The sequence below is a fragment of the Eurytemora carolleeae genome, unplaced genomic scaffold (assembly GCF_000591075.1).
Source record: "Eurytemora carolleeae unplaced genomic scaffold, Eaff_2.0 scaffold497, whole genome shotgun sequence".
Lineage (NCBI taxonomy): Eukaryota > Metazoa > Arthropoda > Copepoda > Calanoida > Temoridae > Eurytemora > Eurytemora carolleeae.
Genome location: NW_019396482.1, coordinates 133,079 through 160,244, shown reverse-complemented (window position 1 = coordinate 160,244; position 27,166 = coordinate 133,079). Strand labels below are relative to the sequence as shown.

Below are 27,166 nucleotides of genomic sequence, written 5' to 3'. Positions count from 1 at the left end.
TATAAATGTTTGTAACTTTATTATTTATAAATGTTTGCTGGTTTATTGTTTATAAATGTTTGCTTGTTTATTATTTATAAATGTTTGCTTGTTTATTATTTATAAATGTTTGCTTGTTTACCTATATAATTATTACAGAGTTGAATCTTCCTCTCCAACTGTTCCTTGCTCATTTTATCCAGAGTATATCCATCCCTGCCAACAAATACAATTATTTTTATCTTTATCCAGAGTATATTCATCCCTGCCAACAAATACAATTATTTTTATTTTTATCCAGAGTATATCCATCCCTGCCAACAAATACAATTATTTTTATCTTTTTAAATTTAATAATTTATTTTGGTTAAGGGGTGTGGGCACAAGCTCACGCTGACACGCATACATATAAAACGATATATCAATAAATCTTTTTCCAGTTTATTATCAAGGTCTTTCTATTATTTTGTTTTCTCAAGATTGATTAAAAGTCATGTACCCAACTACTTGACCATGGGTAACCCTGTAAACCATAGTGAAAGCTTATTTTATGCGGGCTGATCTTGCTTCCTGTTTTTCCTCATTCTTACTATTAGGTTTGGATAGAAAATGATTTTTAATCGCATGCAGCGTTAATTTACTAATAACTTAAGGAAAACTGGAATTTCAAACATAATTGAGTTATGTCGACCTTTTGTTCTTTTCTCTGTCAGTCAAAAAAGAAGAAACAAATTAAGAATTTTTTCTTCTGATAGATTGATTTTGATTTCTTCTGTCTACTCTCTTCCGTTTATCCTTTAAACGAATTTCGCAAAATGTTTAATCATGCGAAATTACACGAAATGAAAATTATTACGTGTAACTGGACGTAATTTCGCTTAAGTGAAAAATTTATTACGTTGGAAACCCTACCTGAAAGCCCAGTAGGAAATATAACAGATTACACATTTATCATTTAAGTTATAACAAGCAAGATTTTAAAAAGAGGAAAATATAAAAAAAAATTCATATTTTACAATTTTAAAAAAATTTACCTTGACCCATAAATTTGAAGGAGCAATCTTTTTGCCTTCATACAGATAAAGTGCGTCGGATGTAAATACTTCTCCAGGTCATCTTAAACAAATAAAAATACTTCTCCAGGTCATCTTAAACAAAATCCAGTCTAATAAAAAAGATGAGGAAGATATCCTATTTATTCTATCTAAAATTTGAACACTTCCTATTCTCTATAATGAATTACTTGCATGCGTCAGAAAGAATTCAACACGTTTAGAAAAAAAGATCGATATTTTACCCATTGCTGAATAAGTAAATTTAAAGGGTATCCTTGTGAATCAGGCAAACAATTCACAAACTGTGAGTTTACTTTAAACTTAAATTGAATATTTTTGAAAAATATGAAGTTAATAAAAAATTGTTCCAATCAAAGGACTTGCACTTTAGTTCAGCCTGCCTTATTCTGTTGCATACTATACACATTGAGTCAAAACCACTTACCGGGTATACGGGCCGGTACGGAAAAGACTAGACCGGTTATTCTCGTATTTAGTTTGATCATACAACTTTTAAAATTATGTGAAATCTGTCGCCTTCGGTCCTTTATAGGATTAATAATGAGGTAGATAACGTAGTTTAATAGAAAGAATCGAAATAGAAAATAAACAATTTTCAGATAATAAAGAAATATTAACTTCACCATTTACGGTTACGATCAGCTATATATTTCTTTTATTTTGGTCAGAATTGGTTAATTTATCAGCAAAGAGAAAATTTTAAAGAAAATTCAACATTCGTATAATCACATACGAAGAGTTTTAGGTCGGTACTACAGACTCATTCTTTGTGGTAAATTCTGTACTAGAAATATCAAATATTTTAACAAAGGCTGAGATTTAGAAGCATAGTCTCAGGCAGCTCAAATATGAGACACGGTTCAAACATGCAGTTGGTTCCGCTCGTTCAAGATTTGAGCCGCTCAATTGGAACCGGTTTTTTAGCGATTTTAGAGATATCTGGGTTTAGAATTAGACTCAATTCTAAGAGTTTAGTTAAATTTAAGTCTCCATAGCATTGTGAGAACCAGAAAACCAGAAAGATGTCTTTCAGACAAATTATGATTTTAAAGCGTCCATAGAACATGAGACACACCAATTGTGCAGTGTATACAGACCCATTTCAAAAAATAAGGGATTAAAAAAACATCAGTATAAATACTATTTGATTTTAAGCAACATTAAATTAAATACTCAAGAGTAGTGCTATAATGTCGTCTTCCTATTACACAGTTTTCACTGTAGCTAAATCTTGTAACTAATATTTCCCTAAATTAAAATAGTCTCAAATTATAAAAGATACCGATGAATATTTCCCAAGATGGTGGTGGATCCGAATACAGTTTTCCATACAACAGAGACTCAAACCTTAACAAAAAGAAAGAGTAAATTCCGATAGCTTAATCTGAATATCAAATATGGACATCTTTAATTTCCTTCTTCATCCACTCTTTCCTTTTCTCTCCCTGTCAGTTTCCTCATTAAGTAGCGCGCAAAATTTCAAATTTTCCGGCTTCTCTGATAGGCTGTTCTGGTATTCAAAACCCCACTCGATTGGTTGAGATATGTACACTTTTGTTGATACAATTACAAACTCATGATTAAATTAATTTTGAAATAGATCAACCATTGATCTTGATCTGAGTCGATATTCACAATTCTTAAGTTTTCAGCTCTGAGGTCGGACCTTAGAATGAATAGTATCGTTCATCTTAAACGCTTGATCTCGATATCCAATACGGGCACTTTTAAATTTGAGGACAATATTGATCACAAGATTCACAGAACAAAAGTACTAACTACCGAACCATTTTGGAAAAGTCAGTAGAAACGATTACAAATTATCAAATCCTTAGATGCCATTTCTCAAATAAAAGAAAAAAAATGAACCATTTAATATCTATATATATACTTTTCTTGTCTGTGTGGGACGTCACATGTTCGCCAAGAAAGGATTATAGATGCTCAGAATTACAAAACCTTTTTCCACTTTTTACGAGAACATTGAATGTCTTGCCTTGTATTAATAGAAATCCTGAAAGTCGTATTAAATTTTTTTAGTGTCATTGGAACATTAATGTACATTGAAGTTTTGACTTTTAAATTTGGATTTTAACAATTTCAAATGGGCTAGTTCCCCCCTCTTTAACCAATCCACACTTCAACTCATTAAAAAAAACGATTTCAAATTAGTTAAACCTAGTTGAATAAGTTTCATTAGAAGTTCCGATCTTCTTTGTTTGTATATGCCAGATCATTAATCGTGAACCCCTTGTCAGATCATTAATCGTGAACCCCTTGCCAGATCATTAATCGTGAACCCCTTGCCAGATCATTAATCGTGAACCCCTTGTCAGATCATTAATCGTGAACCCCCCCTTGTCAGATCATTAATCGTGAACCCCTTGTCAGCTCATTAATCGTGAACCCCTTGCCAGATCATTAATCGTGAACCCCTTGCCAGATCTGCCACTAATTTTCATTGGGGAACTTGAAAAACCACAGGAATGTTTTCAGCTTGGTTAAAAAATTTTAGTTGAGAGGATTGACACTTATAGAGTAAACTTAGGTAATCTGGGTTCCCAATTTAGTTTAATAAAAAGTATAGTGCAGGGTGCAATATATGCACATTGCACATACCTCAGTGTTATTTCCAATGCTTGAGAATGTGTGACAATATCTCCACAACTTCTGCACTCCCATTCACTCTCAAGGTCACTTGTTCTAAAAACAAAATATAGAAATTTGGTTTTGGATAAAGATCGGGCATGGGTCGAAACATTTCCGAAACCTGATTGGTCGTGGGTATTAGTCCAATGTCTAAAATGCGGACAATTTATTTTACCATATGTAGATGATCAACTACCATTAACGATTAACCATCGTTAACGACGTATCGTAAATATCGTAAATATTCAAAGACGGAACCGAAAAGTTTTGAAACGGAACAATCGTGAGACGAACGATTGTTGATGAAGGATCTCGTTGTCAAACGTGCAGGAAGAAACCAATCAAGTCCAGCCCTATCTATGGAATATATGTAAAAAAGTCACCGGAAAAAAGTTTCTGGAAATAAAAACTTTGATAAAATATTTCTATTTTTCTGAAGTCCTATGACAAAATGTCACTGGAAATAAAGTCTTTTTTTTTCTCAAAATTTAGGACTTTATTTCCGAAAACTTTTTTCAGAGAACTTTTTGGCGGTTATCCTATCTATAGGAGGAAGGAATATAAAAGGGACTAACACAAAATAATGTACTGCAGTTTCTGGGAGGAATGCAAATCTTAACATGTACATTGGACAGCATGTATGTTTGTTTATAATATTACTCATAGTAAACTACAGTACACTTTATTTCATGGGACTCCCTTGTATCAAATAAATAGAAATGTTTAATAAAAAGAAATGGTTCTTTTTGAGTTATTAAGATTTAGAATTTTTGTTAAGGTGTTTCCCCATTAATCATTTATTTTTATACTGTGGAATAGGAAGACGACATTTAGGCAACAAGTGAATTGTATGGTGTTACAAAGTAAATAGTTTTACTTGTAACTCTTCTAATAACATTTAAACTAAAATTGATCTGTTTACACTGCACAACTGCCGTGTCTCATGTTCAATGGACTATTAAAAGTCATAACTTGAGTCTACAAGACGTCTTCCTATTCTAGAGATTCTGTAGATATTATGCGTTGGTCTGTAGTTAGTTGTTTACCTTGGATAAAGTGTCGGTTCTCTACACTTGAAACATTTGAGGGTGCTAGAGTGGGTTCCAAGTTCAGTAGGATCCTTAAAATACAAGAATTCAAATATTCAACATTCAAAACATATATCTTATAATTAGCGTAAAATAACATGTTTTGAAAAAAATAAAGAACAATTCCCAGCTCCAAGCTTAATAATGTGACCTTACCTGACATCTAACACAAGAACAGTCAAACAGCCAATTTTTCTTAAAATCCGGTCTCCGCAAAATATTTCCGTCATTAGGACCTCTAATACACCATTAAAATTAATCTAATGCAAAACTTTCAAAAATGTTCACTTTATCAACTTTAATTAATTGCTCAAGGTTTATTAATGTCTAAAATGTCATTATTTGCCATAGCAGTAACGCGAAAATTTTTTTTTGTCTTCTATTAATGATTTTAAAAAGTTGTAAGGATATCATTATAGATATTTGGCTTGCTGTTTGTTTGTCTGTATCCAAAACCATGAAAACGGCTGAACCGATCGGACCAAATTTGTAAGACAACTCATCAAGGGAAAATTTCTGACCGGTCAGAAATGTTGCTTAATTAATTTTTCTGTTAGAAATCCATCAATGTTAACGGCGTCATTTCTACNAATTTTTCTGTTAGAAATCCATCAATGTTAACGGCGACATTTCTACATTTTCCTATGTTTCAAGAAAAATTGCGGCTTGAAAAGCAACATTTATTAGCTAATCTTTTTACAATTTCAATACATAATTGGCTTGCTTGGTAACCCAGCATTGCACATGTTATTCATAGTTACTCACGCCATTTAATTACCCGCACTTGATCGATTTTACCGGGAAACTTAATTTTCGCTTTGAAAGTCGATTCACTTAACTTGGAATCCCATGAAACCAAACTAAGAACATTCCCGTGGTTCTCCCAAGTTCCCCAATCAAAATGAAGGGGTTTCTAAGCTATGATTGGACAAACAAACAGAAAAACAGTGATTACAACTTTATATATACATATGTATCTGTTACCGTTTTAATTTCATATCCAACTTATACATACAGAAACACTGAAAAATGGAAAACAGTGTTTGACAACAAGATTTTATTTTTCATAACATTTAAAAAGATACTGTACAGTTGGTTGGGTTCATCTATTTTGATATTAAATGTAAATCTATTCAGCTACATTCACTGTAAAAAAATAAGTATAAGTACTGATAAAAATTATTTCAGTTTTATGTACACAAATTTCAACACATTTTGGACATGTCTTAAATCCAATTTTACTGTATTAATGCAATAATGATTTGAAAACAAAGCTGTGATTAGGATTTTAAATAAATACCTTCTGTAGGTTTTCATTTTTAATATTTTAAAATTTTCTAATATTTATGTTTAATGTTAATGTGCCTGTATTGAGTTGTTATTTCGTCTCCAGCTTGTATAGGTATACAGGCTCTAACAGTTATTAAACCATCCTCTATGGTGTACCTAATACATTTAAAGGGACTGTTAATTTCAATTAAGTCTTCATTTTAGAGTAGCATGCCCAATTTACAGAACAGTAACGTATAAACCTTCATCATATATTTACAATAATGAAAAAATTATCGTTTTTTGATTTGAAAAGTTACTAATTCAATCAGTAAGTCACTTTTAATATTAAGAACAGTAATTTAGTATTTACCATTTTTCAGAGAGAAAAACAAAGTTTCCTGGTGGCTCTATACCTGGTGTTTCCTGGTAGCTCTATACCTTGTGTTTCCTGGTAGCTCTATACCTGGTGTTTCCTGGTATCTCTATACCTGGTGTTTCCTGGTATCTCTATACCTGGTGTTATTTACACAGGAATGGCAAAGAACAGAGAATACTGGACAGAGAGCATGCCCCACTGGACGGGTTTCAAGTCCAACCTTATCCTCCCATTTTACAGAGTTGGTTCTGGTAGAACAAGAATCAACTTGGATCAGATTCTAATTGGGAGTAGGATCAAACAGAGACGATTTTCATCTCCCATATACAAAAAATGCTCCTTTTAATGAATTTTTTGGTTTGATAATTCCTAAACGACCTTTCAATTTAATACTTATTACATACCTATATGGGATTAGAAGGGCTTAAATAGAAATTAGTAATTTATATATTTGTATTTTTTATCATGATTATCTTTCCTGAATATACCAATTATTCTCTCTAAATCGTTCAGGGAATAATCTGAAAAAGATTTATTTAATATCATTCCAGGCAACATTTGTTCATATAACGTGCTGGGTCGACTTTAAACTGGGTGATCAGACTGGACAGTACGACAGAATGCACATACAGCACATGTTGTACCGGCACGAATCATGCAACTTTTATATTGGGGTAATAAGTTTTCTTTAAGCAAATGATTGAATGTGTGTTAAAACATTTTGCAAAAAATTCAAGTATTATTTTGTAAATCTGCATTTTTTTGTTATGTTGGGGTCCCTGATTTTAAAGAACATTAAAGATAAACAAAACATCAGCTGAACATTATAAGCAATGGTGAAACAATTATAACACGAGCCCTTGAAAACTTACACACTGTGCTCTGTATACTGTTCATTGTACACTGTATACTGTATACTGTACACTGTACACTGTACACTGTACACTGTATACTGTAAACTGTAAACTGTAAACATATGTATACTGTATTACTGTACACTGTCCACTGTACTGTACACTGTCCACTGTATGCAGTACACTGTACACTAAGAGTTTACCTTGCTCACAATACTTTTCCATAAAAGGGAACACAGTCTCTGAAAGAAATAGTAATTTCATTAAACCCATCCAGTTGTATAACTAGGGTTTGAGCGGAATTGCGTGCAAGTGAAATCCAATTTCATTGGAAATCCTACGCACAAAACCCTAGTTATTCCGTGAAGTACTTGAGGTACAACCTTGTCGCGCTAAAATACGGAAAGTAGAATTTAAAAAAATATTTTTAACAAGTCACAACCAAGAGAAATGTGACTGATGGACACCTATCATGCAGAACAAAAAAAGTATTTACTATTATTATGATAAATAAAAAAAGAAATAAATATCTGTATTATAAACTATTTTAATGAGGATAAAAGGGATGAGTGTTAAAATTTTACTAAATAAATAAAGGATTTTTTTCTTTGCCAGAAAGTCTGGTTTTCTAATTCCCATATCTTTGCAACCTAATGATAGAGAGCTAATTTTGAAATATCAAAGGTTTACTATACCAGGTTGCAAAGATATAGGGATTAGAAGACTGAGTTTGTGGCAAATCTTAATTCCTTTGCTACCTTGAAGGAATGTCCAAGGTTCACCTCTTCTTCTCTCCTGATTTAAACAAGTTATACAAATACCTTTATATATATATATCTATGAAATAAAACAAGACATTCGTATATATGTGTTGCGTATAGGTGGCCAAACGGCTGGACCGATTGGGCTGATATTTTTTGTGGACACTCATGGGTGGCCGGGGGGTGTTTTTTTTTAACGTTTTTTTTTCCTCCTTCTTTAGCCAGTATGTAATAATTTTAAATAAAAAAGTTTACATCACAAGTTAGATAAAGATGGGATAATATTTGAGCCAGACATGCTTTGCTCCTTATACTTTGCTATAATTGCGTTACGCGCCGCCCCCCCCCCCCCAGACTTGTATAGCTCTTTAAAGTTATTTTTATACTTGCGTTGTTTGAAATAAATGATAAAACTTACTTGAAGATGATCTTCAAGACGGTTTACTAAACTCCAGATGTAACCATTCTCCTTCTGTATCTCTAACATCCTATCAAAGGGACAGTTACCCTCCATGCTAATTAGATAATAATGATTTTAAAAAACCGGACTTTTTTCAATTATGGGTTCTCTACTAAAGTGACTTGCGTATTTCTACTGCAGAAAAACATATAATAATTATCAGAATTAAAAACATTTAAACCTAGAAAAACAACCATTTATCTTCCTCATTATAAAAGGTTTGACACTTAAATGANTAACATGTTTTAGAGACAAACTAATTCTGTTCATGGATTGCCATTTTAAATTACTCTCAGTTTAGAAAGAGCAAACAACAGTTTTCAAAATATCAAAAAGTAGCTTTCAGTTGTAAAGGTTAGGTTGCGTTTAGATTTTAAAATATTAATGCAATGGAAGCTTATTTAAACAATGCAACTTTTAAAAAAGAATGATATCACGTATGTCGCAAAATTATAAAAAAGAATGATATCACGTGTGTCACAAAATTATAAAAAAAAGAATGATATCACATGTGTCGCAAAATTATAAAAAAGAATGAAATCACGTGTGTCGCATAATTATAAAAAAGAATGATATCACGTGTGTCGCAAAATTATAAAAAAGAATGATATTACATGTGTCGCAAAATTATAAAAAAGAATGATATCACGTGTGTGCAAAATTATAAAAAAGAATGATATCACGTGTGTCGCAAAATTATAAAAAAAAGAATGATATCACGTGTGTCGCAAAATTATAAAAAAAGAATGATATCACGTGTGTCGCAAAATTATATAAAAAAAGAATGATATCACGTGTGTCGCGGAATTATATAAACCAACCACACAGCTTTCTATTTATAACCGTCTATTTGGTGATGATCCCTCTCAAAGCCTATCTTTACATTTAGATTAATAACAATAACACATATCGTACGTTTTCCTTATTTCATTAAAATCTCTAATTTTGACCGGCTAAAAAAACCTTCTCTGGGGTCATATATAATATATATACTCAATACTCATGTTACCATAAAAAGAAATTGTTTTTTTTGCCAAAATCTCAAACTTACTAATCATTGCAACCTGATGGTGTAAACCTTTGATATTTTCAAGCTTACATTATTTAATCTAACAGACTTCGATCATAGTTTGAAATATCTAAGATCTACAGCATTGGGTTGCAAAGTTCTGGGGATTAAAAAATCCTAGTTTGTTGCAAAGACTCAATTCTTCTAGGTCTGGGTCAGCCATTTTGAAGTTTATTTGAAACAACCCAAATATTTATATATAGAGCTGGCAACCAACTAAGGATGAAACTTCAGAGACGACTGTACGGAAAATGCACTGTCTGTTTCCTTATAATTATGATTCCATGCAACTCTGTCTTTGTTCAATCATTTAAAATTCTTTGAAAATACTGTATTTGAGAAGACTTTATTCAACCTGGGAATCGTCATATTTCAAGATTTTTATGTCGTCTTTAGAGTCTTATCTTCTGTAGATAAACCCTGTAGATGAAAACTCTGGCCTCACAATCAATATATTTTGAACATAAAATAAACGAGATTTAGAATGAGTTTTCTATCTTTTTCTAAGTAAAAGGTTAGAGTAGCAAACCACAAGGGATTACTGGGAGCAAAAGAAGAAAGAAATAATCATTTATATTGTAAAAATCACTTTCCAAATTGAACTTACTTTGTTCAAATTCTTTCTTTTATGGGAAAATATATCTTTTTCCTTCTCGTAATTGGAAAAAGATTTTATCTTATTGCTTTCAAAACAAAACATTGAAATACAATATAAGGAATTATATATTCTTCTAATCACACGTGTTTACCTGCAAGCAAATTTAAAGAAATGTTTTAAACATTATTTCAATTGATCTTTCATATATGTGCTATTCTAGATAAACCGGAATAATTTGTTAATTGATTGATGACTTGAAAGTCGTCTTTGATCTCAAAAATAATTTTAGGTGCTCATTTGTCAACCTGATAAAGCAACATTACTTAATGAAACTATTAATCACAAAATAGCCCTAGTCCTGTTATTTCCAAATGTGGTTTGTCAGTTCTTACATTTAAAATGACCAGAGAATTGGTTTAATTCATGAAAGCACAAAACGACAGACCACATTTTAGAAATGCCAGGACTATTGCTATTTTGAGATAAATATTGCTAAAATAAGATAATGTTTATTATTACCTAATTGGTGCTATAGATGAGTAAATAGTACTTCTCTCACATTCTAAAATGAGTAAGACGCTAATTAATGTTTTAACTCAATATTTCCGAAAAGAAAACTACTTCTTCATTTCACTTTTGTTATCGATTCAAGTTATGCTTATCTATATAACAAACCAAGACATTCCCTTCAGCTAATCTATCTATATAATAAAACAAGACATTCATATATATGTTTCCTATTGCCGGCAAAACGGATTGACCGAATGAACTGACATTTTTTGTGGACACTCATGGGTAGCATGGGGGTGTTATAGACCAAACAAAATTAATTTTTTATAGATTAAAAAATCAACGGGCAACGCCGGCCTTTCAGCTAGTTGCTTAATAAATCAACATTTGATGATAAAATCGATAAATGTGGCACTTTTGGGACTTTTTAATTGTGCAAAATTTCAGCTTAATCCTACTTCTTCTGGCCTCCCTGTTGCCCAAAATGGGGTGGACCAATGTTTAGTGCAATAAAACGACGATGCAATAAAAAGCTTTAAAAAACTTTTTCACAGACACCTTGTATATTTTGGGTGTGCTCCATCTATCCACCCCGAATGTGCATTGATAGGCTAACATTTTTGTCCTTCAAAAAAGCTTTCACATGTTTGGCAATCACGGGAAAGTTTACCTGTAAAGTTTGGTTTGGTATTCTTAAAGTATTTGCACTCTATTGAATGCCGAGGCTTGTTTTCACAATCTAAAAAAAAGAATTCACGTTAAACATTACGTTAAATTTCATGTCAGATTCAAATCTCAAATGGTTTCAATCTTAAATCTTCTTATTAAAAAACTATTGAGAAAAAAAAACTTAAATTTTCAATATGTAACCAGAGCTGAAAACTTTAGAATTGTGGATATCGAGATCAATGCTTGATCTTCTCTGTTTGTTAATCTGTAGATTAATATAATCTTCAAATCATGATATTCAGGAAAGTGACTAAAATGTTTCCAATCAAAGTGTCGTTTGCATACCATTCAGTCCGTTAGAAATCTTGTTCACAATGAAAGAGAAAAGTCTCATTAGTCCAATTCTAAAGTTTCAGCTCAGCTAAAGGAAATGAGTTTTTGACACAAAATAAAAATGTCAAATCCTCAAATCTTTCAAATCTGATGGTTTAAATGTTGAATATTTCAAACTTAGAATATTTGATCTAACAGAATTCATAGTTTAAAATATCAAAGGTTTACGACATTGGGTAAAAAGATATGGGATTAAAAATCAGAGATTGCGACAAAAACTCAATTACTTTGCTCCTCTCATACTTGAGCATGAAATCAACAACAGAAGAGCTATGAGGTCAGAAAGCCGTACTTGTAATGTCACATGAATTTGTCTGTCTAGTTTGCACTGAGCATAGATCATATCAAATAATTTTGGTAATCTTCAAGTTTGGTGAAGTCTGTTTTTGAAAAACAACTTTATAACATGTTTTAGAGACAAACTAATTCTTTTCACAAGCAAAGGAATTGAATCTTTATCACAAAATCAAATTTTCTAATTCCAATTTCTTTTCAAGCTGATGGTGTAAACCTTTGATATTTCTTCCTTATATTATCTAATCTAACATAATTCATAGTTTGAAAAATGTAAGGTCTACGACATTGAATTGCAAAGATATAGTGATTAGAAGATCGAAGTTTGTGGCAAAGACTCAATTCCTTTCTTTAGAGACAGTGTAGCTTAAGCAATTTTCATTAAATATAATAGTGTCTTATATATGTGAATGCGTCAACTGTGCAGAAAATAATCAAGCAAATTATTTGTCTAAAATTTATTTCTCTAAAATTCATTTCTCTAATTTCTTTACAAACCTTTGTCAGGCAGCATATTTAAATTTATTTCTTTGCAACCTGAAGTTGAAAACCGTTGAAATTTCAAACTTAGATTATTTGATCTAACAGAATTCAAAATTTAAAATATCTAAGGTCTACGACATTGGGTTGCAAAGATATAGGGATTAGAAAATCAGAGTTTGTGGCAAAGACTCAATTTCTTTTTATACAAACCTTTGCTGCAAAGGGGAAGAGAACAGATTGAGCAAGGATATAATTCCTCCATAGGTTTGTAGCACTCTAGACAAACTAGTTCACTGTTATCAAACGGTCCAATTACAGCAGGACGGTCCTTAATATCATTCTGCTAGATAATACATCCTAGTGCTTAGTATTAATTACATCAGGACGGTCCTGAATATCATTCTGTAAGATAATACATCCTAGCATTAGTATTTATTACAGCAGGACGGTCCTGAATATCATTCTGTTAGTTAATATATCCTAGTCCTTAGTATTAATTACAGCAGGACGGTCCTTAATATCATTCTGTTAGTTAATATATCCTAGTCCTTAGTATTAATCACAGCAGGACGGTCCTGAATATCATTCTGTTAGTTAATATATCCTAGTCCTTAGTATTTATTACAGCAGGACGGTCCTTAATATCATTCTGTTAGATAATATATCTTAGTCCTTAGTATTTATTACAGCAGGACAGTCCTTAATATCATATCTGTTAGATAATATATCTTAGTCCTTAGTATTTATTACAGCAGGACGGTCCTTAATATCATTCTGTTAGATAATATATCTTAGTCCTTAGTATTTATTACAGCAGGACGGTCCTTAATATCATTCTGTTAGATAATATATCCTAGTCCTTAGTATCTGAAATATAATTTCAAATAAACAAGAGTTTAAAAATATACATTAAAAAGTCTGTAAACAAATTAAAAGCCATTTTATTAGTTTAGTTTACAAATTTCACACAGGATTAAAGGCCAGATGTGACCTAAGGGGGGGGGCTGGCTCTGTAACAAATTTCAACTGCAGTTTATTGAGAAAAACTATATTATTCATGAGACAAGTTTACGATGTGCAATTTATAAATAAGAGCGTTAAGTTGTTTTAAATACTTCACTAGTTGTTTCAGTCAACAGAAGAAACTTTTTTTTAAAAATTTTTTTTACAAGATGGACGAAACATGTAAAAAATAATATTTTACAAAATAATATCATATTTAGGATCAGGTTGAGAATAATATTGAACATATATCTTTGAAAATTAGTTAATTAAAATTTATATTAAAATCTCGCAGGTTTATGCTTATTCATTCAGCTAGGGTCGCTGGTCGGAGGTTTTTTATATTAATTTTGAAGACGAAAATTTGAAGAAATCTGCGAATAAAATTACAGAGACAGTAACGGTAATGATGATAATAAATAATACGGTTCTACTATGGCTTTCATCGATAATTCCTTTTAAGAATTATGTTCCTAAATAGCAAATTAATCTATAAAATTTTGTTTTACATGTTTTGTCCGGGCTATGAAATAATTGTAAAAAATGTTTCTCCTGCTGACTGAAACAACTGGCGAAATATTGCAAATGACTTTACGCTCTTAATTAAAAATTAGACACTGTAAAAATGTCTCATTGGTATTAAATGAATCATAAAGTTTTCTCCATTCATTCGCAACTTTCTGATTCGTGACAAGCTTCATTTTTGTTACATGTACTAGATTTTATTTTTTAAGAATTAGCTATAAGTTTCCCGTCATCTGAAAGGGAGAGACTTGCTAAGTAACACATTTGAACTGAAAATACAGTATTATGTATACAATCGTCTCTGAGGTCTCATTGTGGGTAACCCTAGCTGAAAACCAATTGAATAAGATATCCTTAATCCCGACTACTTAATCTGAGTATCCAATGGACACACTTTTGATTTTCTTCTTAAACCGTTCATTCTTGGATATAGTAGAGAAAAATCAAAAACCAGTTTTTCTTAATTAGAGAGTTCCTCCCATTTCTGCATATAATAATTATAATAATTTCAAATTTATCAGCTTCATATACGCGACTCTGATTGGTTGAATTTTATACACTTTTCAGGATACAAATACACGATTAGGTTAGTCTCGATATTAAGAAAAAGAGAGGATCACGCATTAATCTCGATATCCACCATTCTAAAGTTTTCAGCTCCTAGGTGATGTAACAGTATAGTTCATTAATTCTTACGAAATGTGAAACATTATCAAAAACAAAATCTTTTCTCTTTACCCAGTATAATATTCAATATGTCTGCAGTTCTTTTAAAAAACATTTAAAACTGCTATTCTTATTGATGACTAGCTTAGTTACTTCCGCCGTTTACCCGCGCTTGGTCGTAAAATACGATTTTAGCTATTTTTCCCGATAAAAGGTGACCCACTCAACTTAGAATCTCAAAACCAAGCTATGAACATTCCCGTTGGTCTCCCGAGTTTAAGGCAAATCAGTTAAGGGATATATATATTTATCGATTAGCCTGTTTTCTTTTAAAATAGGCGTGCATACTCATTATCACACTTGGTCGTCATAAGATTCTCATGTTTAGTTGAACACAATTTAGGTATTTTAAAACTCAATGCAAAATGTTTGCTCGGATAGAAGAATTTTATCGAAACAAACTTTTAAAGAACAAGTTTAAATTTTAGTAGAGTTTAACCCAAAACGTCGGAGCCACTGAAAGAATTTATAAGATGTCGTCTTCTAAACTACCGATAATTAATGGAATTCTGCAAATATTTAGTTTTTTAATTGAATGATTATATCCCAGGTAACAATTTTGCGGAAAATCCGCGAAAATTCCTAAGAATCTTTCCTGGGAATCCGCAAAATTCCCAGAAATCTTTCAAAGGAAATTTCCAAGAATCTATAACAGGAAAATCCGAGGGATTTCTCGTAACCCATTCCAAAGGAATTTCTCGTAACCCATTCTGGGAAATATCTTGTAACCAATTCCGAGGAATTTCTTGTAACCCTTTCCGAGGAATTTTTCATAACCATATTCAGGAATTTCTTGTAAGCAAGGAATTTCTTGTAACCAAGGAATTTCTTGTAATCAAGGAATTTCTTGTTACCAATTCAGGAGAATGACCAGTGAAAAGGTCGGCCAAATTTGTGGAAATTCTTGGGAGTTTCCAGAGAAAAGTTCTTCAGAACCAAGTTTCTTGGATAAATATTCCAGAAAAATTCTCAGAAACTTCTTGGCAAAAATTCGGGGAAAAAATCTCAGGATCTTTTTCGAAACTAATTCTCAAAACACTGATCCCTTAAAAATCTCTCAAATTGGGAACCAATTCCGAAAAATTTCTCAAAAATTTCCGAGGAATCAGTCTCAAAAACTTGTTTTCGAGAAATTTCCCGGAAATTCCTCAAACCAATAATGGAGAACTTGGGGAAATTCCTCACTTTTGTTACCTGGAATATGGAAATTTCTAAAACTGTTCCCGTATGTTTCATAACTATTTATTTATTGTTAAATTACTGAGATTCAGGTTCAGTGGTAAAAAACCAATTGAAAATTTGTCAAGACGACATTTTATAAATTTTTTCGAGGTCTGGGTTAAACTGTAGATCTCGTACAGATACATATTTGAATGTAGTAATGTTATCACTTAACTCTCACATTTGTATATGGGACACTGTTATAAGATTGTTTAGCTTTGTGTACATCACATTTGCAACTGCGTGGGTGTATGTGAGGTATATATATAGATGTGTAAACACATGTTCTGTATTCTAACCTGACAATTATACTTTAAGCTTTCTCAAGCATTTTGTATCTTTCTTAGCAAGTAATGTTATATAATTAGGGAAACAGGTAAATCACCACCCCCCTTTCTCCCACCAGATATTTTTTTCTATTTGAAATTAAAATTATTCGACATATTTTTCTTAAAATCAAATAGAATGTAATAACTAATAATAATGTAACNGTAGTTTATGAGATTGTGTCCCTGTTGACATTGATAGTTTATGAGATCATGTCCGTGTTGATATTGATAGTTTATGAGATCATGTCCGTGTTGACATTGATATATATGAGATTGTGTCTGTGTTGATATTGATAGTTTATGAGATCATGTCCGTGTTGACATTGATAGTTTATGAGATTGTGTCTGTGTTGACATTGATAGTTTATGAGATCATGTCCGTGTTGATATTGATAGTTTATGAGATCATGTCCGTGTTGACATTGATAGTTTATGAGATCGTGTCCGTGTTGACATTGAAAGTTTATGAAATCGTGTCCCTGTTGACATTGATAGTTTATGAGATCGTATCCGTGTTGACATTGAAAGTTTATGAGATTGTGTCCCTGTTGACATTGATAGTTTATGAGATCATGTCCGTGTTGACATTGATAGTTTATGAGATCATGTCCGTGTTGATATTGATAGTTTATGAGATCATGTCTGTGTTGATATTGATAGTTTATGAGATTGTGTCCGTGTTACATTGATAGTTAATGAGATTGTGTCCATGTTGATATTGAAAGTTTATGAAATCGTGTCCCTGTTGACATTGATAGTTTATGGTTCAGAGATCGTGTCTGGATTGACATTGATAGTTGTACTGTATTGTTAAACTGTTTAGTTGTAACTAGTTGTATTATGTATCTAGTTGTATCTATTTGTATCTTTATGTATCTAGATGTATTTAGTTGCAACAAGTTGTATCTAGTTGTATCTAGTTGTATCTAGTTGTATCTATAACTGAACAGATGATTAAAATTACATTTCAATTGCCGCGGAGCTTGACTGACTTTCAGTCAAATCATTCATTATCAATCCGGCAAGAAGGGAAAATTTTCAAATTTTTAAAAATACAAATACGTTAAATTAAAATAGAATAATATCAAATCTAGTTGGAAAAAAATAGCTGATTTGCAAGAATCCAGTAAAGTTGTTCAATTTTTTTTTATTGTGCCTGTTGTAAATGCCCTACTCCAAAAAGTCTTTTAGTTCGGTACCAATTCAGGAGTATCCTTCCCTCTCCTTCGGTATCTGTCACACAAAATACAACTCAATCAAGAGCTATTCCGTTCAATTATACTTTAGTCGGATTCAAACTGGCTTCAACTCTATCAGCATTCTCTTGTATCTGTTTTACAAGGTACAACTCAATCAAGAACTATTCTGTTCAATTATAATTTAGTCAATATCATGCTGGATGGTGTCCGAGTTGAGGCATTGATAGTTTATAAGATTGTGTCCGAGTTGAGGCATTTATAGTTTATGAGATCTTGTCCAGGTTGAGGCATTGATAGTTTATGAGATATTGTCCGAGTTGAGGCATTGATAGTTTATGAGATCATGTCCAGGTTGAGACATTGATAGTTCATAGTTAAGAGATTGTGTCCGAGTTGAGACATTGATAGTTTATGAGATCTTGTCCAGGTTGAGACATTGATAGTTCATAGTTAAGAAAGAGATTGTGTCCGAGTTGAGGCATTGATAGTTTATGAGATAATGTCCAGGTTGAGACATTGATAGTTCATAGTTAAGAGATTGTGTCCGAGTTGAGACATTGATAGTTTATGAGATCGTGTAGATTGTGTCCGAGTTGAGGCATTGATAGTTTATGAGATAATGTCCAGGTTGAGACATTGATAGTTCATAGTTAAGAGATTGTGTCCGAGTTGAGGCATTGATAGTTTATGAGATCATGTCCAGGTTGAGACATTGATAGTTCATGATAAAGATAACTCGTGTACGGTTTGACATCGACAGTTAAGTGAGATTGAGTTGAACCTGGATTGATACAGGTTTGTGAAACCCTTATGGAGTAGGGAATTTACTACATGCGTACACATTTTGAAGTGGCCTGAACAATTTAGGGTTTATCTATTTTAAATATCAAAGGTTTACACCATTAGGTTTCAAAGAAATAGGGATTAGAAAATTTTAGTTCGTTGCAAAAACTCAGTTTTTTTATGATATGAAAATATGAATGAAAAATCAGAAATGAATTGACTTGTATTGTCAATCCCGGGATCAAGTAGTTATTCATAAATATATATCTTCTGTCCTCTGAAGGATTAGATTGATTCCTCTTGGATAAAATTGTTATCGTAACCCATCATGGAAGGGATATTATCAATTGAAGAATGCTGCGTATTAATCTATTATTTAATGGTGTCATTTATTGGATATCAAGATCAAGGGTTACAGGTTAGCATCTTATGATGGGCAAGATCTGCAGGGACAACTTTATTTGAGGGATCAAACATTTATCATCAAATTCAACAGTGCCTTCAGATCGAGAAGAAGCGTTTAAAATTAACAATATCTACACAACAACAGTTACAATATCTGTTGATATATGGGATTTGAAGAAATCCCCGTCGTGTTTGAATTTGGATAAATATATTTATCATCTAATGTCGAATCCGCATGTTTGCTTCGATATGGGGAATCTATACAGACAAGTGTCGGCTTCATTAAAACAGGGGGAATACAGTTGAAATATCTGGGGGAATTCAATTAGAATATCAGGGGTAATCAGTTGAGATATCAGGGGGAATTCCAATGAAATATCAGGGGGAATTCAGTTGAGATATCAGGGATAATTCAGTTGAGATAACAGGGGGAATTCCAATGAAATATCAGGGGGAATTCAGTTGAGATATCAGGGGGAATTCAGTTGAGATATCATCAGGGAATTCAGTTGAGATATCAGGGATAATTCAGTTGAGATAACAGGGGGAATTCCAATGAAATATCAGGGGGAATTCAGTTGAGATATCAGGGGGAATTCAGTTGAGATATCAGGGATAATTCAGTTGAGATAATAGGGGGAATTCCAATGAAATATCAGGGGGAATTCAGCTGAGATATCAGGGGGAATTCAGTTGAGATATCAGGGTTAATTCAGTTGAGATAACAGGGGGATTTCCAATGAAATATCATGGGGAATTCAGTTAAGATATCAGGGGGAATTCAGTTGAGATATCAGGGGTAATTCAGTTGAGATATCAGGGAGAATTTAGTTGAAATATCAGGGGGAATGAAGTTGAGATATCAGGGGGAATTCAGTTGAGATATCAGGGGGAATACAGTTGAAATATAATGGGTAATAAGTTAAAATATCTGGGAGAATTAAGTTGAAATATCAAGGGAAATACAGTTGAAATATATGGAGGAATTCACTTGTAATATCAGGGGGGAATTCAATAGATATAAGAGGGGAATTCAGCGGAGACATCAGGGGGAATTCAGTTGAGATATCAGGGGGATTAAGTTGAAATAACATGGGGAAAACAGTTGAAATATCCGGCGGAATCTAGTTAAAATATCTGGAAGAATTAAGTTGAAATATCAGGAGGAATACAGTTGAAATATCTGAAAGAATTAATTTGAAATATCAGAGGGAATTCAGTTAAATATCAGAAGGAATTCAGCTGAGATATCAGAAAAAATTCAGTTGAGATATCAGGGGGAATTCAGTTGAGATATCAGGGGTAATTCATTTGAGATATCAGGGAAATTCAGTTAAGATATCAGGAGGAATTCAGTTGAGATATCAGGAGGAATTCAGTTGAGATATCAGGGGTAATTCAGTTAAGATATCAGGAGTAATTCAGTTGAGATATCAGGAGGAATTCAGTTGAGATATCAGGAGGAATTCAGTTGAGATATCAGGAGGAATTCATTTGAATGCGTTATTTGTTTTACGTGTATAAAAAATCGCCAGCATGAAATATAAAAGTGTTTGTAAACTTCCCATTTGAATAAAAAACTGTACAATAATTTTAGATATTAATTTTTATTATTTACAAAACTAGATTTACAAGTGTGCACTGTACAAAGTTCCAAACCTATAAACCAACTGTGGGATGGGGAGCGAAACCTCGGAAGACCAAGATGTAAAGTTGTTCAGTTCTCCGCTACCATTACTCCGATTAGTTACTCCGGTACTAATACTAGAATAACATGGTGGTTAGTTACTCCGGTACCATTACCAGAGTATCATGGTGGTTAGTTACTTTGGTAAAATTACGAGAGTAATATGGTTGTTAGTTACTCCAGTACCATTATTAGAGTAACATGGTGGTTAGTTACTCCGGTACCATTGCTAGAGTATCATGGTGGTTAGCTACTTTGGTAAAATTACGAGAGTAATATGGTGGTTAGTTACTACGGTACCATTATTAGAGTAAGATGGTGGTTAGTTACTCCGGTACTATTGCTAGAGCATCATGGTGGTTAGTTACTTTGGTAAAATTACGAGAGTAATATGGTGGTTAGTTACTCCAGTACCATTATTAGAGTAACATGGTGGTTAGTTACTCCGGCACCATTGCTTGAGTATCATGGTGGTTAGTTACTTTGGTAAAATTACGAGAGTAATATGGTGGTTAGTTACTCCAGTACCATTATTAGAGTAACATGGTGGTTAGTTAATCCGCTACGATTACTATTAGTATTATTGAGGTTATTTACTCCGGTACCAATACTAGAGTATCATAGTGGTTAGATCCTCCAGTACCTATACTAGAGTAACATTGTGGTTAGTTAATCATGTTACCATTACTAGAGTTATAGGTTGGTGGTTAATTACTCTCCGGTACCAATACTAGAGTAACATGGTGAATTGTCACTCCATTACCAGTACTAGAGTTACATGGTGGTTAGTTACTACGGGACTATTGCTAGAGTAAATTGGTGGTTAGTTACTCCAGTACCATTGCTAGAATAACATGGTTTCAAGTTACTCTGGTACCAACTAGAATATCATATGGTGGTTAGTTTCTCCGGGACTATTACTAGAGTAACATTGTGGTTAGTCACTCTAGTACAATTACTAGAGTAGCATGGTGGTTAGTTCCTCCGGTACCATTATTAGAGTAACATGGTGGTTAGTTACTCCCGTTCTTTTACTTGACTATCATGGTGGTTAGTTCTTCTGGTACTATTACCAGAGTAACATATCTGTTATTTGATTATCAGTTTCTCCTGTTAAAATCAAATATTGCTTCAAAAGCTTCAGCTATGCCGATTATAAAAAGTAAATGCCCNTACCTCCCCATAATAATCCACAATGTATTTATATATTCATACCATGGTATTACTGAGAGCGAGGTATATCTATCAAGTAAGCATTACCTCTCTAAGACAGGCTTTATGTAGCAGAAGAAAATATAACACATTATTGTATTATAGTAAGAAATAAATAATAATGATATCACAGCAATCTTAGCATAGTGTTTCATATATGATAATTTTATAGAATTATAAGGGCTTATGGTTTTAAACCATAGAGAAAGGAAACGAAGAGGTAAAGCTTACTTAAGATGCACACAATCAACCACCATATTCATTAATTAATAGGATGGTCGGTTGTGAACATCACGATTTGTTTACGTATCTAACACTGTACACTAAGTGGGGGGGAGTGCAGAAGTCCTCAATTAGTAAACACAGCCAGACAAACGTGTTTTGCGGCATGCGCGCTCCTAAATTGGTAATCACCGTAAAATTTTGTTTTCTGAGATTTTAATTTAATGCATTTTTAACACGATTTTCGACATCTATCAGGGTTTCATGGCATCTGTATTGACTTAAACTAAATTTTCGATTTGTTTTCAGATTGGTTTGGTCAACAAAGTCTGAGAAACAAGGCATAATTTATTTTAGCCGAATCCTAGATTCAATTCGTTTATTTAATGACTGTATTTCATGGTTGGAGTTAAGTTGCTAAAAGGTTGAGCTGCCTGTTTACTAAAAATTACCTCTCCCCGCCAAAAGTAATATCTATCTCCGTTTAAAAGATATTGTCAAAAAACCTTTGTTTAGTTGTATTCGCCTACTTGAGTTTAACAGTTACAACAACACTAATTACATGCATAGAAAGAAATTTTTTTTTTAAAAACCAATCTCATTGCTCCGCTAATTAAAATGAAGTGTTAAGTTCACTTATTATTTCTAACGCTTCATTGCTAATTGAGGAGGGCCCATACACAAAGGTTAAAAAACGTAATTTTATTTCTAGCTCTTCATGTGGCATAGATATATTTTCGAAACTGAGGGGCAATAACGAAATCTGTAAGAATATTGTACACCATAGGCCATTAACAGAAGTCAATATGGTCTTATTTCTAAAAAATAAACGATTTAATGATACCCTTTTTTTTGTCTCATTACCGATTGAGGTGGTGGAGATTACCAATGAAGGAGCGCGCATACCGCAAAACAGGTTTGGGTGGCAGTGATTACCAATTGAGGACTTCTGCACTCCCCCCCTGGTACACTTGTATATAGAGTGATCGTATTTTCTAGGGGGGATTTTTGGGAATAGATCAAATATCTCGAGGGATGTACGGTAGAGTCTCCCAACCTTAAAAGGTCCTAGCCATGCAAAGTATTTGGAATCTTGAAAAAAAATCAAATTTTTACGATGAAATATTTAACTATCTATACAAATATTCAATTATCAACACCCTCCCCCCCCCCCCATGAAATACGATCACTCTATATACAATTAAGTGTACAATTAATAGGGTGGTCGGTTGTATTCATCTGAGGTAATCTTTACCTCTTTGTTTTCTTTCTCGTATGGTTTAAACTAAACAGAATATATTTTATTTGTCTCCAGGTTTTATATCTTTTTCTTTCAATTTGTAATTTACAAAACGTTTCCTTCTAAACCATCTATATCTAAATTTGGCTTGTCTGTCTGTTTGTTTGTGTTATTTACGTCAAATCGGCTGAACTGATCAGGACCCAATTTTGTTGTGGCATCTCACATGACCCAGGGAACCCAGGGGAAGGTTTATGTAAGGTCATAATTTTAAGATTTAGAAATTACGAAAATGTAGAACTTTTAGATTTTTGAAAATCCGCCAACTTAAACAAAAAAAGGCCCAAAATTTTATTTTTAGTTAAAGAGGACAATAAAAAATGACACCTTGCGAATCAACAGTTAAAAGATAAAATTGTTACAAGAAAAGGGAAGCCTAGCCTAGTTCGCCTAGTTATACAATTTTTACAATAAACCTTATTTACCAATAAATGTTTTAAATACTTCTTTGCGTTTTTATTTTATTTTAGATTTCCCTGCTGGAGATAGATCGTTAGATTTAGTTTATTTGTTTTCCTTCTCTCATAAATTCAACAAATGGATTTTAGAAAACGAAAACCAGGGAAAACGATGGGGGTTCAAGACAAGAATTAACCTTTCAGAATTCAAATAAATTTCTGATGCCTCATCTGTTGATTCTGTGGTTGATTTAAAAGATTTTTTTTTACTTTCAACCTTTTATATCATGAAAAAAAAAACATAAAAAAATAACAATGAAAGAATGCAAAACAATATTGCAGGAAACCATGAACTCTATTTATGAATGAAACTTAAATTTGAACCACTTTTTTAAAAAATCTTTACTGCAGACCCTCCATTTGTAGATTGGCATGTACTATTTACACCGGTAACCTAACCTGTAAAGCATATTGACTGATAAAAGATGGCGAAGTTTTCCTTATTCTATCCACAGAAGCACAGTTTGATTCTTAACCCTATTCCTGCTGGGGGTCCCCCCTCAGCATATCCTGGTTTTCAAGTACCCCAGCAGGGATAGGGTTAAAGACCACGTTAAACACAGAATATTCGGGAAAGATGTGAATTCATTTGCATAGCACTCAAGATGTGCACTAGTTTACAGTATTAGACCCACAGACTACACAGACTGCTTATCTCCTTTCACAGGGTCACTACATAGGGCTAAACCGACCCAGCACAACATGCTACGCTTTTGCGATAGGGTTTTAGAGTGCCATCTTACGGTCACTTGTTGAACATAATACCCATTCAGTGGTTAAGTTTTACAACTTTTAAAGAAATACTCCAATTTTAAACATGAAACATAACATTTATGAATTCAGTCTTTTTTGAACATTTTGTGTTTCGTATCCAAAGGACCCTTAAATATCCCTGAATACAGATGTTTGCTGATTGGTCGTGTACAGTACTTGTACACAATAGAACAAGCTGTGGAAAATATCGCATATTTTATCTGAAAATCGATCTCTGTAACTCTCTTATCTCTGGTTACACCCTAGTTCCCCGATAACAAATTTGCACACAACTTTCAGCGAAATTGTGGATTTCTCCGTCGCAGATAATCAGACAAATAAAAGGGTACTGTTTTGAATCAGACATGAAACTCTGCAAATGGAGAGTCACTTCAAGTTACATCTACATTCCCTTTATGTTATATTAAAACCCGGTTTCTAATCTACCAGGTGTCAGCTGTTTATGGTGACAGAAAACTTGTAATTAAGAACAGACCTCGGTTGCCCAACAAGGAGTGTACTAAGTTAAGCTAGTTGTGTACTGACAGTTAAGCCAGGGGTGTACAAGTTTAGCGAGGGGTGTACTGGAAGTTAAGCCAGGGGTGTACGAGTTTAGACAGGGGTGTACTGGAAGTTAAGCCAGGGGTGTACGAGTTTAGACAGGGGTGTATTGGAAGTTAAGCCAGGGGTGTACGAGTTTAGCCAGGGGTGTACTGGAAGTTAAGCCAGGGGTGTACTGGAAGTTAAACCAGGGGTGTACGAGTTTAGCCAGAGGTGTACTGGAAGTTAAGCCAGGTGTACGAGTTTAGCCAGGGGTGTACTGGACGTTTCGCCAGGGGTGTACTGGACGTTTAGCCAGGGGTGTACGAGTTTAGCTAGGGGTGTACTGGAAGTTAAGCCAGGGGTGTACAAGTTTAGCTAGGGATGTACTGGAAGTTAAGCCTGGGGTGTACGAGTTCAGATAGGGATGTACTAGAAGTTAAGCCAGGGGTGTACGAGTTTAGATAGGGATGTACTGGAAGTTAAGCCAGGGTGTACGAGTTTAGATATGGATGTACTGAAGGTTAAGCCAGGGGTGTACTAGTTTAGATAGGGATGTACTGGAAGTTAAGCCAGGGGTGTACTAGTTTAGATAGGGATGTACTAGAGGTTAAGCCAGGGGTGTACTAGTTTTGCTAGGGATGTACTGGAAGTTAAGCTTGAGAAATACTGGAAGCTTAGCAACAGCCAGGGGTGTACGGGAAGGTTAATTAGGGGTGTACGGGAAGGTTAACTAAGGATGTACGCACGGGAAGGTTAATTCGGGTTGTACTAAAAGTGTTACTAGAGATGTACTGGAAGTGTTACTGGGGATGTACTGGAATTATTACTGGGGATGTACTGGAAGTGTTACTGGGTATGTACTGTAAGTAAAACTAGGGGTGTACTGGAAAATTAACCAGGGGTGTACTGGAAAATTAACCTAGTGTTACTCAAAGTCAAATCTTTTAATAACAGAAAACAAAAATGAAACTAATATAAATATTGAACTGAACCTAATACAGTTTGTCCAAAATAAAGTAATGAAATTTTGTAACCAGCCTTATTTCATTGGTGTTTAAAGAGTCTTCTGTTTAAAGATCAATTTGGGGTGGGCATCGTTTTGAAAGAACTTTGACTTTGTACGTTTTCTCCGAGTTTACTGTAGAATTCACTGACGGGCGGATGTTTGGTAGTGTTAATTTGGTTATGCCAATTTGGTGATTTCAATTTGGTAATGACAATTTGGTAACGACAATTTGGTCAGTACATATAAGTGAAAATTTGGTAATGAAAATTTGGTGATTTCAATTTGGTAATGCCAATTTGGTAAGATGACAATTTGGTAATGACAATTTGGTAACTACAAAAAAGTGACAATTTTGTAACTTCATAAAAGTGACAGTTTTGTAACGAAAATTTTGGTAACTCTAAAAAACTGACAATTTGGCAATGACGAATTGGTAATGACAATTTGGTAATGACAATTTGGTAATGACAATTTGGTAATGACAATTTGGTAATGACAATTTGGTAATGACAATTTGGTAATGACAATTTGGTAAGATGACAATTTGGTAATGAAAATTTGGTAATGACAATTTGTTTACTTTAAAAAAGTGACAATTTGGTAACTACTAAAAAGTTACAATTTAGTAACTTCATAACTTTGACTATTAGGTAACTACAAAAGTGTGACAATTTGGTAAATTTATACAATAAATATATTAGGTAATCTCTTAAAAGGTGAAAGTTTGTAAGGTAAAGAATGGTTTACTATAATATTAATAAAAAAGCTAAATGGTAAATATTGCTTGCGAAAATTACCAAATTATTAGTACCAAATTTGCATTACCAAATTATTGGTCCCAAATTGTCATAACTAAATTATTGGCCCCAAATTGTCATTAAAAAATTTTCAATTTTGTGAACTTACCAAATTGTCATTGCCAAATTATTGGTACCAAATTGTCATTAACAAATTATTGGTATCAAATTGCCATTACCAAATTATTGGTAACAAATTGTCATTACCAAATTGTTACTTTTGTGAACTTACCAAATTGGCATTACCAAATTATTGGTACCAAATTGTCATTACCAAGATATTGATACCAAATTGTCATTACCAAATTATTGGTACTAAATTGTCATTACCAAATTGTAACTTTTCTGAACTTTCCAAATTGTTGGTCCCAAAATGTCATTACCAAATTGTCACTTTTGTTAACCTGCCAAATTGTCATGACCAAATTCACCACCTATTCTATTTGATTATTCAAGCATATAAATAA

The 27,166-nt window shown here is 33.1% G+C and overlaps 1 protein-coding gene across 1 annotated transcript; it reads right to left on the bottom strand.

The window, feature by feature from the left end:
• Positions 1–95: 95 nt before the first annotated feature.
• Positions 96–27,118, bottom strand: LOC111704091 (protein msta). The gene is made up of 16 exons (XM_023476229.1): positions 27,104–27,118; positions 12,742–12,874; positions 11,363–11,431; positions 10,702–10,744; positions 8,474–8,543; positions 8,053–8,089; positions 7,498–7,536; positions 6,919–6,961; positions 6,578–6,688; positions 6,158–6,238; positions 4,949–5,030; positions 4,751–4,824; positions 3,675–3,758; positions 2,338–2,402; positions 1,014–1,095; positions 96–195 (listed from the first exon to the last, which is right to left on the bottom strand). The coding sequence occupies exons 1-16, from the start codon at positions 27,116–27,118 to the stop codon at positions 96–98; spliced, it is 1,128 nt and encodes a 375-aa protein (XP_023331997.1).
• Between the last annotated feature and the right edge of the window lie 48 nt (positions 27,119–27,166).

Coding starts and splice junctions, on each gene's coding strand:
- LOC111704091 (XM_023476229.1), bottom strand. Junction 11,432..12,741: donor TCTTCCCCTTTGCAGCAAAG/GTTTGTATAAAA, acceptor TCTTTTTTTTAG/ATTGTGAAAACAAGCCTCGG. Junction 8,090..8,473: donor GTCTTGAAGATCATCTTCAA/GTAAGTTTTATC, acceptor TGTTTAAATCAG/GAGAGAAGAAGAGGTGAACC.